At 40.1% G+C, this 13196-nt stretch overlaps 2 protein-coding genes and 1 long non-coding RNA gene across 4 annotated transcripts; all 3 read left to right on the top strand.

Moving 5' to 3' along the window:
• Positions 1–357: 357 nt before the first annotated feature.
• notum1a (notum, palmitoleoyl-protein carboxylesterase a) lies at positions 358–8106 on the top strand. The gene is made up of 11 exons (XM_044330808.1): positions 358–988; positions 4089–4141; positions 4330–4425; positions 4762–4822; positions 4907–4965; positions 5067–5169; positions 5263–5454; positions 5587–5684; positions 5869–6016; positions 6104–6151; positions 6277–8106. The coding sequence occupies exons 1-11, from the start codon at positions 660–662 to the stop codon at positions 6578–6580; spliced, it is 1491 nt and encodes a 496-aa protein (XP_044186743.1). The 5' UTR covers positions 358–659; the 3' UTR covers positions 6581–8106.
• A 1731-nt stretch (positions 8107–9837) lies between these two features.
• Positions 9838–12527, top strand: LOC122966584. Its single transcript, XR_006398415.1, has 2 exons — positions 9838–10264; positions 11924–12527. It is a non-coding gene; the product is annotated as an uncharacterized LOC122966584 (long non-coding RNA).
• LOC122966581 (myeloid-associated differentiation marker-like protein 2) lies at positions 10258–12527 on the top strand. Of its 2 annotated transcripts, XM_044330812.1 has the most exons (2): positions 10258–11313; positions 11389–12527. In XM_044330812.1, exons 1-2 carry the CDS (start codon positions 10776–10778, stop codon positions 11685–11687), a joined length of 837 nt encoding a protein of 278 aa, XP_044186747.1. In that variant the 5' UTR covers positions 10258–10775; the 3' UTR covers positions 11688–12527. The 2 variants fall into 2 exon arrangements, with proteins under 2 accessions (XP_044186747.1, XP_044186746.1); XM_044330811.1 differs by having other exon boundaries at positions 10258–12527.
• Positions 12528–13196: the final 669 nt, after the last annotated feature.

The following is a 13196-nucleotide window of genomic DNA, read 5'->3' as shown; positions in this document are numbered from 1 at the left end:
AAACCTGGACAAATATCGTTGGAACTCTGAACAAGTTTTGATCATGTTTTGTTTTTTCCCCACTTGATTTTCAGGCAAGTGTGTAACAAGATGCGTATTCTCACTTCATAAATTTGTGGTGGAATGGGAAATGGGCATTTCAAGGCCAATAAAAGCCACCACATCAAATAAAACATCGCGGATCAAAAGAACCAACGCATGGACATTTTTTCCCTCTATAAATTAAAAAGGGGGGTAGTCTGCCACGCTTGATCATGCCCTGAGTCCTGCCCCGCAACTGCGATTGGCTGGACGGACACACAAGGGGGGAAAGTTTGAATAAAATACAAGAGCATGGCACCAGTGTTGTCGTTCAAGCTTGTGCGCTTGGTCCAGCAGCGCTAGAGTTGTAGTAGATAGATGGGCAAACAGTTGAAGGCGTATTATTTCAAAGTTTGAAACATATTCACAGAATTCAACGGATGACTGTGATCGACCTCAGAGGACTTTTGATTTTAGCTGACATTAAATTGATGCGTTTCTGGGAGCGGACGACAAGTGTTGTGGCGTCTCTAAAGCCGTGCGTAATTGCCGTTTCTTCCTCAACTCCACTGGTAAAAATTTCTGTTTCCCTGACGAAACTTTGCATTTGAAGGAAGAGCATTTAACCGGCGGATAAGATGACAGCGATCAGAATGGTTTCATCAGTGCTGCTGCTGGTGCTGATGCAGTCCGGAGCTCTTTGCGCACGGAGGTTCCGGGGTGGCCGCAACCCACAACCACGACGCTCACCACCTCCTCCCACATACCGGGCGGACCGGAGTGACACCACGGAGAGCTTCCCTCTGGATTTCACCGCCGTGGAGGAGAACATGGATAACTTCATGACACAAGTGAAGAACCTTGCGCAGTCTCTCTACCCGTGCTCGGCGCAGAAGCTCGACTATGACATGAAGCTGAACTTTTTGGAGAATACATCAGTCACCTGCAACGACGGTAGTCCTGCGGGGTATGTACCAACAGAAAAAAAAACACATTACAGTGTGATAAATGATGGTTCCCATGTGATCGGATCACGACAGGTCAAAGCAGGGTCAGCTTTACAACAGTGCACCTTGGAGCTAGAAGGAGTGTAGAGTTATTTTGTAAGAGTTCTTCAGCAGGTCCTGCTGGTCATCCTGCTACCCGAAGTAACCCGCATGTTTCTGACCTAAGGATAACGATAGAGTTTGGAGAGTGCGCACAAGAGGGAGACATTCTCAGTATTCGGCTTGACTTTAAATCTTAAACATGGGTTTTCGACATTGAAATGCTGACACTATTATATATATACATATATATAAATGAAAAAAATGGGGACTTGTTCAAAACAGGGCAATGTTCCATTAGACAGAACAGGGTTCAGTCAGGATAACATAGACAGCTGCTTTGTGTCAGCCAAGCGTGAAATTTGCGGATAGCCACATGGCCTATGCTTCATTTCCTTTGCTTCAAATTAGAATGCAGGATTTGCTCTGCAGAAAGTTTTAGATTTAAGTTTTCAGACCCCCGCCCATCTCTCCCTCTCTCTGATGATTGCACCCGGTGCGCAAACTGTTGCAATGTGATTTGAAAGCAGTTTGTCCTCCTGTAACTGAAACGTGGAGAATGGGTCCTGTTAATTTTATGTTTGTTCCTCATAAAATGATTTTCAGCCTGTGCTCTATGGGGTAAACAGTGGATCACTACTTGATCAACATTTGCTTGCAATAACATAAACTGTTGCCATTGTTGTTAAGCAGAAATCCATTTGGCAGTAACAAAGCCTGTATGATTTCGCTTCTAAAGAGGGATAAGCCATGGCACTAAAAGCATATTAATGTCAGACAGATCCACTGACTCTCCTATTGTATAATAAACAAACAATGTTCAGTCATATAGACTCTGCTTTTATATCCTATTTGATGGCAGTGAGTCAAATTGTGTGTTGAACTGATTCTCATTGTTTCAGAATACACATTTTACTGACAATTGGCAGACTGAGATTAATCAAACACATAGTTTGGATTGCAGATTTTATTCATATCCATACATTTTTTTTTTACATGTTCATTGTCTTTAAAGGTTCTTTAAGGAAAGTGAACTTCACTTGTGTCTAAAACTGGCGATACTTCAATTGTAAGCATAATAAAAGAAAATTACATATATACGCATTATATACAGTAATATTGAAAATCATTGTAGAATATATGATAAGCATATAGTCATTATTTGCAGTTATCAGTATCATATGTTTTTTTTTTTATTACTGTTAATGTTGTCCATGTCATATCAGGAGGCTTTGATGTCTGGCCGCCATTGTGCATAGGAACTTATCTGAGACCAGTTTGACGATGGGAGATGAAGACTTGACTAAAATGGGTTTTGACATAGAAGTCTCTTTATGGATTTAGTATCCTGTCTAATTCCTGATAAAACCCAAAGTGCCTGATAGAGAAGCATGGTAAAGCTCTTAGCTCTGTATAGACACAACACGAGTACCGGCGCAGGGGACAGTTACTGGCAGATGGCCGTTTCATTCACCACTGTGGCTGTTGTCAGTTAAGATGCTAATCCATCAGATACTGAAATCATTTTTCCAGTGAGGGTTTCTCACAGTTACAGATAAACAAGAATGCAAAGAAAAAAAAAAATCATTCACTAGGCGTAAAGGTGAATCTGTGTGATTCATCTTCTGGAGCGAGATCTTGCACTTGTTAGAGTGAGTGGATTGATGCAGCACCTTTCCCTTTTGGCTTGTTCAGCTTGCCAAGCCCGCCCTCACATTGTTGTTTGGAAGTAGTGAGTAAAGTGTGCTGTCCTCAGCCTACATCATTGACTGTGGTTTGCAATAACAGTAAAACAGCTTTAAGCGCAACCAAAGTGTGATTCAGCATCTGAGCAAACATCACAGAGCTTCAGCCAAGTCTGTCTTCTTTAAAGTCACTGAAATGTATTTGGCAATCATTTGAGTTTAGTCATTGGTAGAGTCTGGTGGATAAACTCTCTAAAAAAACAAATCTCTCAGCGTTACAGAAGCACATTTGGAACATCTGTCCTCTGTGGCTGAAGCTACTTTTCACACCAGACATTTTTAATTTGCCTCAACTGTGAAAAAAAACAAAACTTTTTTCTGTAATTGATATTGACTAAATATCTGGTTAAAGACAATGATGGTAATGCGCTAGAGATGAGTACGTCCTGCACATCCTGTAGCATTGGAGAATCATGATAGCATTGCCCTCTTCTGGGCTGACAACATACAGCACACATCTCATATAGTCTAGCATGCATAAACTTCAATTTAAAGTCCCAGTGTGACACAAAAATGAAACCAATTCACTTCATCTAACCCAGGATACATATAATGAAGCACTACATTGGGCATATGTGGGTCCTACGCAACAGACAGACTGTGTGTTGACATGAATACAAGCCAAATGTAGATGTGTTATTTCTTCTTTGATTTTATCAAATTTTGTGTGTGAGGACACCGCTGAAGAATGATGAGCTCAGACTGAAAGAATATCATGGTACATTGCCTTCTCTGGATTCATTAAACATGAGGGATATCATCTACTGGAATTTTCAGTACAAGCAAGATAGGGGAAAGGATGAGGTCTATCTCTTGTTTGATCACTAGATCAGTTTCCTAAGTGCAGAATATACACACAACCTCATTGTTCTCCTCTGTAAAAAATTATCTTGGTGTATTTCCTTTTTTGCTGTTTTCTGTCACCTTTCTAAAGATAGGAATCAACACAGTAACAGGACATCCTCTGTTTAGCTACAGGTGATGATGTCATGTGTGTTTTTATTTCATGCTTGCATACCATCGCTGAAGGTAGAAACAGTGAGGGCATAACTTTAACCATTTATCTCATCTTTCTCTGTCTGAGAAAGAAAGTACACCATATCAAAATTGTGGAATGTGGTTGTATTTCTATGCAATTTAAATATATTGTCATGCAGGCAGTGTAAAATAAATCTTGAGGAATTTAGAATTGTATTCACATATTTTTTTTATACTTCAAGATTAAGTCACACGCCTGCTATGATGTGTTGATTTTATATTCTTTGGTCTCTTGTAGGTACTACCTGAAAGAATCTCGAGGCAGCAGACGATGGTTGATATTCTTAGAGGGTCAGTATTTAGGACTGGTTTGTCTAATTAACTAAAATCATTATGTTTCTACTTTCATACCCATATTAAGAATGCTGATGGCAAAGTGTCTTTCAAGCAAAACATTTTGAAAATCTATGCAAACGGTATTGTAAAGAATTCATGTGAGAAATGATCTGTGTTGTGTTTTTTTATGTATCTTTGTCCAGGCGGCTGGTACTGCTTCAACAAAGAGAACTGTGATAGTCGATATGAGACCATGAGGAGACTGATGAGCTCATCCAAGTGGCCCCAAACTAAAACAGGTCAGCCTCAGCTAGCCTCAGCCTCTCACTCCAACTATGGCCTGTAGCAAATCCTGACCCCTCACACAGTATCCAAAGTGCTAACATCCCACCATAATGTCTCAGTAATTTAAAGGATCGGATGTACCTGTGCTCATCTGCCTTGTTATTGAGACTGACACCCGGTCATAATTTAGCTGTGGCGTAGGGCTACCTGGCGCCCACTGCTATAGAAGCATAGACACCTCCCTCTCTCATTGTGGTGTAATAACTGTAATCCATGTGATGATGAGGAAGAAGAGGATGTGTCTGGGAGTGCCAGGATGGCTAATGATACATGTTGATCTGTCTCTGCAGGCACGGGGATCCTGTCTTCCCTGCCGGAGGAAAACCCTCACTGGTGGAATGCCAACATGGTGTAAGTTGACTCGTGTTTTGTGTGTTTATTGATGCTTAATATTTAATAATAGCCAGCAACTTTAACTTAATGTTGTTTGTGCAGGTTCCTGCCATACTGCTCCAGCGATGTGTGGAGTGGCGCAACTGCCAAAACAGAGCAGAGTAAGACAATACTGAATCATCAAAAACATAACATGTACTGCATCCCTCTTTAAGAAAGATGTTTTTCTACATGTTCCCCTCTCTCTTTCTGTTGTTTGCAGATGGCTATGCCTTCATGGGCTCGCTGATAATTCAGGAGGTCGTGAAGGACCTGCTGAATAAAGGTCTGGACAATGCCAAGGTTCTCCTTCTGGCAGGAAGCAGGTACATTCATGTGTGAAAAACATAAAATTCAAACAGTATGATTCATTCATATTCCTGTGTACTGTATGTACTCATAAGAATTTCTGCATGCAGTGCTGGTGGCACGGGGGTCCTGCTGAATGTGGACCATGTAGCAGAGCTGTTGGAGGGACTGGGGCACACTGGGATACAAGTGCGAGGCCTGTCTGATTCTGGCTGGTTCCTGGACAACAAGCAGTACCACTGCACTGACTGCGTTGACACTGCCAGCTGTACCCCCACTGAGACCATCAAGAGAGGCATCAAGTATGTGAATATTATCATGAAATGTTAAAAATCATGATTTTGTAATTAATTGTGTGATATGGACCATTTTAGTTGGGTGATTAGATCATAAAGTTGCTAATTGTCTGTCTGTACATTCACCTGCCCCATCAGGTACTGGGGAGGAGTGGTACCAGAGAGGTGCAGACAAACCCATGAAGGAGAAGAGTGGAACTGTTTCTTCGGATACAGAGTCTTTCCATCAATAAAAAGTGAGTTTGTGGTTTCAAATCTGTACTATGTACATTTTGCACATATATGCTCACATATCTTTACAAGCGCAAATCATCTGCATGGCACTGTCTAAATAGATGTATACTAAACTATATATACACATGCATATATTAACTCTAATCTTCTTATAACTATTTAATCTTCTCTGTTCTCTCTGTGCAGGCCCTGTGTTTGTGGTCCAGTGGCTTTTTGATGAGGCCCAGTTGACAGTGGACAACATCCAGCTGACAGGCCAGCCCGTGCAGGAAGGCCAGTGGCGCTACATCCAAAACCTGGGCATAGAGCTAAGGAACACACTAAAAGACGTCCCGTAAGGCCAAGTCTCTACATTTAAAGAGGATAATTTAAATATGATTATTGCATGGTTTCAGATTGAATTATGTCTTCCTTTTTTCAGGGCTATGTTTGCTCCAGCATGCCTATCACATGAAGTTATCACCAGAAAGTGAGTATTTTTATGTAGTTCTCAAAAACCCAGTTTTGCAGTGTATCATTAACAGGAGGCACAAAACTTTGTGTTCAAGCAGTTCTGACTGTGAGCTGACAGCGCCCTCTTGTGTTGTGTTCTAGTTACTGGATTGATGTGCAGGTTAAAGGCACTTCCTTGCCCCGAGCACTGCACTGCTGGGACCGCAGCCTCCAAGACAACAGGAACAACAAGGCCCCACCCAAGGGTTGCCCTGTGCATTTGATTGACAGCTGCCCGTGGCCACACTGTAACCCCACTTGCCCCACCATCCGAGACCAGTTCACAGGACAAGAGATGAATGTCATTCAGTTCCTCATGCACATGGGCTTTGATGTGCAGAAGATGGCCCAGCAGCAGGGCATGGACCCCAGCAAGCTACTGGGCATGCTCAGCAGTGGCAGCTAAAGGGACACATGCATACACAGCATCTCCAAGCTAAGCCCGATTAGGGTTGGCTGGTCTCTCTGGCCAGTCTCCCACGCCTGATACCTCCAACTACCCATCCAACTTCACAACCCATTCTACCTAGTCTATTCCCCTCTGACCTCCTGTTTACTTTTGGTACGAACCTCAAGCAAACAAAGGGGCTTAGATTTGTCCCACAATCCCTTCCTCACAACTCAGTACTGGTGACAAGTACAGGGGGCAATATGCCACCATGACAAGGCACAACACACTGCTACTCTCCATTTAAATTATCTTTTGCTTTGTAAAAGAAAAAAAATATCACGAATGTAATCCAGTTTTAAGGATGCTCAGTGATGTTTTGTTTTTTATATTATTTTCATCCTTTCATATAGATTATATTAAGTCATTGTTAAGAAAAAAAAAGCCACAATGACATAAGGATGCTGTCTTTGTTAAGTAGTCACTATAGAGTATATGGGTATAATTTTGTTCAAACTGTTTTATAGTTGGGTTTTACTTACATCTCATCACACAATAACCTACATCAAAGCAAAAACAGGGGCATATGATGAGGTGAAAAAAGCACTGGATCGGGAGGGGACTGAAAGAAATTTAGTATTTACCTCTAAAACAATGGCAAGAGCGATAGAGAGGCATATGAGCAACTTGTGGTGCAACACCAAATAAGCTGTTATGATGTCCCATTACACATATAACAGTTACACAAATCTAGAGGTTAAATTAAGACACTCTTAAAAAGTTACTGAAATTAAAGCCTTAAACAGAAAAAAAATGTAATTTCTTAAGAAATATAGTCAAAAAAAGACATAATGTTCAACACTTGAGATAAAAAACATAAAATAAAATAAAAAAGAATCCCTGTAGAGGTAGCTCTCATTCATGACAGTGTTGGGATCAGAGTGCCATATTTCCCATTTTGACTGCTGCGAAGATGTCGTGATACCTGGTTTAGTCATAAAGAAACAAACTGTGGTGCTAAAGTGGACCTGGAGACACTATAAGTTGCTATACAAACACCACAGTGCCATTGCATCTAGTCTGTACCTCTTTCTCACCAGCTGCATCACCACAAGAGGACCATTTAAAACTCACACATCGGGTACACAATCATGTTAGGACACCTCAGTAGTTCAGCAATCCTCAGATCAATGCAACAACATTTAAAGGGAGACAAATATTGTGTATTGTATATTTTTTGAGTATTTGTATAGGTTCTTTCAAGTGTTCACTATTGTAACTCCCTTCTTATATTTCATAATAGAGATCACTTTTTAATATAATGACAATGTTGTATGTAATGATGTCTTTATAAATGATGTTTTTAAAGGACCTCTATTTCGCATCACACCAGAGAAGGAAAGGTATTACTAATTGTAATTTTATTCTGTAACATATTTTTTAACAGAAAAAAACTCAAGCTACATTGGTAATTTACATATTTATTTTGTTATGTAAATCATATTTATAAGTGCTATTTTCACAGAGAAGTGATTCTTTGTAAATTGTAAATACATTGCTGTTTTTTTCTCTTTGTGTTGATTGCATGTCTTTGTATTAGACCTAAAAGAAACAACATATTACATATACTACAAGGTACATTTGCAGTCTTGTTATTATTACTATGATGATACTTTTATTATTATTATTATTATTATTATTATTATTATTAGTAGTAGTAGTAGTAGTAGTAGTAGTAGTAGTCGTAGTAATAGTAGTATAGGTATCTGCAGCATTCATTCCTAATCCACTTTACACTCATAGTACACGTAAAAAGTCAGGAGTCAAGGTCAATGGCTCCCTCAGGTTCCAAACACAGCTTGTCACTATTGTGACATACCTGATAATAGATATGAGGCTTACTTTACACACACTGACAGTCAAAGGTTTTTCAGTGCCTTATATTTCAACGGTTTCTGATAAATCTCAAATTCCCTAAAATCAGAAAATACATTTCAGAGTAGGTCAAGTGAACTGATGTTTGAGTTTTTATTTTATTAAAAATGGTAATAGGAAATGAACTGAAAATCTCATCTTTTGGGATGACCAGTCTAAAATGCATTTTCCTGTTGTGAAGCACTAGTGAGCTATAGCAAACCCCTGTTTTGATGCCTCAATAAAAGGTGTCTGAGTGACGCAAAACTGACCAACCCTAAATTATAGTCTTCATAATCATCAGGTCTTCTTTGCACTGTTTAAATGGTCATTTTCTTATGTTGTGACCTTCATTCAGCCATGTCTTTATGTCTGGTGAAGTCACTGTCTGTTACACAAGCTGCAGACCCTGATGAACATCTTGTTTTGTTGTTGTAGGTAAGCCACATTATCAGCTTGTGCCACTTGATAGTGCCAATCACAGTGATAAAAGATCATTTACATTATTTGGCAATTTTTCAGTAAGATTATCTACCATTCCTCGTGTCATACCAGCTTGACCTTTGTTGTGAGTGGAAATTTTCCTCCCACGATGTGCGTCTTATATTCCTCTATCACAGACCAAAACCTTATATCCAGAAAAGGTGAACTGGGATGTTAAGAACATCTATATTGCTTGATTGTAACCTAATTTAAGACAAATATTTTGTCTACAGCAACCTAATTAAAGTAATTTAACTAGTAAAATCAATCAGGAGTGATAAAGGCCAGTTCTAATAAAATACAAAACTAGAAAAACATTTCTTATTTCACTTATACACCAATCCTTATTTCTATATTTTTTTCACAATAGGGTGTTTACAAAAACATTGCTTGGTATTTTTAAAAAAATGGTGTCATATGGAGCGTTCAACCTTACAGACCTGCAGTGTACCATTTCATACTTCAAAAACTATTGTAGGTACTGGTTTTCTGTAAGAATCACCTGGCATACTGTATATCAAAAATCACAGTGTACTAATATCACAGGTTGAAGTATTTTAAGTAACTACTAATCCATTTTCACTTCCCTCTCACATGCATAGCTCAAATCTGCCATTGCTCGTGTGTAATTATCCCTCTGGACCTGTGTGTAATTTTTGTCTTCAATGGGAGTCTTAGCGTCCCTCCCTGTCATTACACTGTGTATAAATGCCAGTTTCTTACTGAAGGAACTCTGACTCAGCCTCTCTGGGTGCTCTCTGGAAATACGACTCCCATGCTGCCTGCCACATGTAGCCTCCCACCCCTCTGTGGATTATAGACCCCCTATTTATAGCACTAGCTGGGCCTGTAACCCTGGGCTCGGCACAAACTTTCATTTAAGCAGCCACCCCTTGCAAATCCACTGACTGCACACTGACACACACATACACACACACAGGACACATAGGCGAGAGAGGGTGTGTTTGTGTGAGTGAGAAAGAGTGGAAGACCAAACCCGAGAGGCAAAAGTAGACAGAAACAACGAGACAAAGAGCAAGAGACAGAGGTTTGAGTGACTGACGGGCAGTTGAGGGTGAAGAAATTACACATACAGGAACTTGACTGATAGGACAGAAAACCAGTCCACCTGTTCGGCACTGAGGGCTATTGTTGGAAGATTGATCTCTGGATATGACTAAAAGAGGAAGGCTTATTGGACAGGACATTACTTCACTTTGAACTTTGTGATACACTGGACAACTTGGTGATTGAAGTTGAAGCAAGGAAAACCAAGATTTCTGAGGACATATCCTACAGCTTTGAGTAAGACCAGGACGACATTCTCTAAGCTTTAGATTTGCATTTCAAAAACAGGACTGATATCAGTGTTATATAATTTACAGAAATTAGACTCTATATGTATAGTTTATAGACCTGTGCAGACAAGTAATAGGCTACTGATAATGATAATAGTAATAATACATTTATTGACATTGGCTTAAAAAGCAAACAAAAAACAAAACTTGGTAGTCAAAAAGATATCTTATTTTTAATGTCTAGCTAAATGATTACTACTATTACAAGCTACTGTACAAAATTCTACATAACAACGTATAAATGTAACTAGATCTTAGGCACACTGCTGTAATTACAAAGCTAGCCCAGCAAAAATTACAGACATTTGTAATTAAAGACCATCTATAAAAGGCACCCAAGGAAAGGGTGAGGTCTGTGGCGAAAGAGAAGAGCGGGCCGCAAGGACACCAAGACGAAGAACAGCACATCGAGAATCTTACAAGGAATAAACAGTTGTTTGTAGGGAACAATACACACCATGGATTCACATGGAGGACACTACCTCAACAAAGAAGCTGTGTTGTCACCTTTAGGCGCAGCTCGAATGTGCCAGCTGCTACTTGGTTGCACCATAATGGCCCTTGTGTCCCACAGTGCAGGCTACAGCGCCACCTATGGAACCTTCTGCATGTTTGTGTGGTGCTTCTGCTTTGCCGTCACGCTGGTTGTGTTCACCCTGGACATTACACGGCTCCATACCTGCATGCCCATTTCCTGGGATAACTTCACTGTGGCCTTTGCCATGCTGGCAACACTTATGTACATCACTGCCTCTGTGGTCTACCCTGTTTACTTCCTCCAAACAGACTGCCCTGATGAAGGCTGTGAAGTCCAAATCTACCGCATTGTTGTGACTGTCTGTTCCAGTGTCTGCTGCTTCCCCTACGGAGCTGAGGTGTTCCTAACTCGCGCCAAACCGGGTGCTGTGGTGGGTTATATGGCCACTGTGTCTGGTCTACTCAAGGTGGTCCAGGCCTTTGTGGCCTGCATTATTTTTGGAGCCCTGGCCAATGATAGTGAGTACAACCTCTACATTGCCACCCAATACTGTGTGGTGGTGTACAGCCTGTGCTTCTCTGTCACTGTGATAGTGGTCATACTGACGGTTTCTGGGAGGACCTCTGCTCTGCGGTTCCCCTTCGACCGGTTTGTGGTCATCTATACTTTCTTTGCTGTGATCCTCTACCTCAGTACTGCACTGGTCTGGCCCATCTTCAGCTTTGACAAGAAGTACAGCTCTACTACTCGTCCTGAGCACTGCCCACGTGGAGATTGTCCTTGGGATAGTAAGCTGGTGGTGGCAGTGTTCACCAGTGTCAACCTGATCCTATATTTTGTTGATCTCATCTACTCCCAGAGGATTCGCTTTGTCTCCAGCTCTGCTGTCTAACCTCCCCCACCCCACCCCAAAGACCTTTTAGCCTCAGAAACAAATAACGAAGGTTTGAGATATCAACATCCAACATGCTCTCCACAGTTGGGTCCCTGAAAAGGACTCACTCCCTTATTAATTAATGGTGTTATGTTTGTGTGACATTTGTTATTATCAGTATTCATCTTGTATTGAGCCTCTGTTCTAGACAGTATTATACATGATTCATGCTACAAACTAAGGCCTTTCTCCAGTTCTCCAGTGACCTACCAGGGAGAATCTGCCAGGTGCACTGATGAGCTGATCTCAGCAGCTTTGTCCACAGATGTCCCCGGGAAACACGTCCATCTCAGCAACAAACACATCCCACCTCTCAGCGTTGCATTGGTGGTCTCATAGTGGGTAGACCTACGGGGGTGGGTGATAATGTTTAGAATATCACACCAGTATTATGTCAGTCAGACTTAGGCTGAACAATTTATTTATGTATTAACATGCATTATGTATTTAATGTCTCATACTGTCTTGTAACATGATGTCTCATAGAGATACACAGTATATATTAAACCTACAGTGTGCACTGAACATAGGTTTCAGTTTTGGCTCTCCAGCCATTTTGCTGTTTTTTTTTTTAATCAATTTGTATCATATTCCTCATCATATTTGTAAAGCCAAAAGTTCAGGTTTATTAGACTTATCCTGTTATCCACTGAATGTTGAATGTATCTGATACATTGATTTCTGAAGGAAAAATTTTGACAACAGCATTAAATTGATTACTTGGGATGGGCACAATAATGTAACATATTTTCTTTATCTATGTGATATTTTCCATGTTCAATAAAATACTGAATAATGTGTTTTGGGTCTCTTTGATTTCTGTATCCTTTGCTTTGCATGAAGTAGACTTTAACTGATATGTGAACCTTAGTCTCAACTTTCAGGCTAACTAATTCATTGCTGTTACCACAAAAAAACTGTGCTGCAACTTTTGTTATGTCTTCACTGTTTTTTTCCTGTATGTACTCCAAGAAGACACATTAGACCATAATTTTTTCATACATGGCCTAATTTTCTACATTTCACACAATGAAATCTTTTCTAATCAGAGCAGCTGAGGACAGAAAACCTAGATTACATCACAAATTTGAAATTGGACATTCCATTTGTAATTTTAACAAATGTCAAATAAAATACAATTAAAAAAATGTTTGATTAATAATTAAATAAATACATTTGATATTTACAATGAGTAATTGTTTATTATATTATATATATCATATGCTGCCCAATGTCAGTAAAATTCTCCTAATTGTCACAGCTAAATTTATTTAGGCTAACATACTTAAATTAGCAAGAAAAACGATTTGTTTCTCTATTCAGAAGCGTTTATGACGAAAAGGGCGTTACTAACTGTTAATTGGGCTAAAAGTCGGCTCTCACAGACTTTCTGGGGCAGCATAACATCTTTCTCCATTCCTGGAAAATTCTCTGCAATGTCCTTCAAACTTTTCGCCAGCAGATGTT

The sequence above is a fragment of the Thunnus albacares genome, chromosome 17 (genome assembly GCF_914725855.1).
Source record: "Thunnus albacares chromosome 17, fThuAlb1.1, whole genome shotgun sequence".
Classification (NCBI taxonomy): Eukaryota; Metazoa; Chordata; class Actinopteri; order Scombriformes; family Scombridae; genus Thunnus; species Thunnus albacares.
This window is presented reverse-complemented; position numbering and strand designations above follow the sequence as displayed.

Excerpts from the sequence above, each read along its gene's own strand:
- notum1a (XM_044330808.1), top strand. The coding sequence starts at position 660 with ATGACAGCGATCAGAATGGTTTCATCAGTGCTGCTGCTGGTGCTGATG. Across the intron at positions 4,426-4,761 it reads GTGGCCCCAAACTAAAACAG|GCACGGGGATCCTGTCTTCC; the intron begins GTCAGCCTCAGC and ends CTGTCTCTGCAG. Across the intron at positions 5,685-5,868 it reads AGTCTTTCCATCAATAAAAA|GCCCTGTGTTTGTGGTCCAG; the intron begins GTGAGTTTGTGG and ends CTCTCTGTGCAG.
- LOC122966581 (XM_044330811.1), top strand. The coding sequence starts at position 10,776 with ATGGATTCACATGGAGGACACTACCTCAACAAAGAAGCTGTGTTGTCA.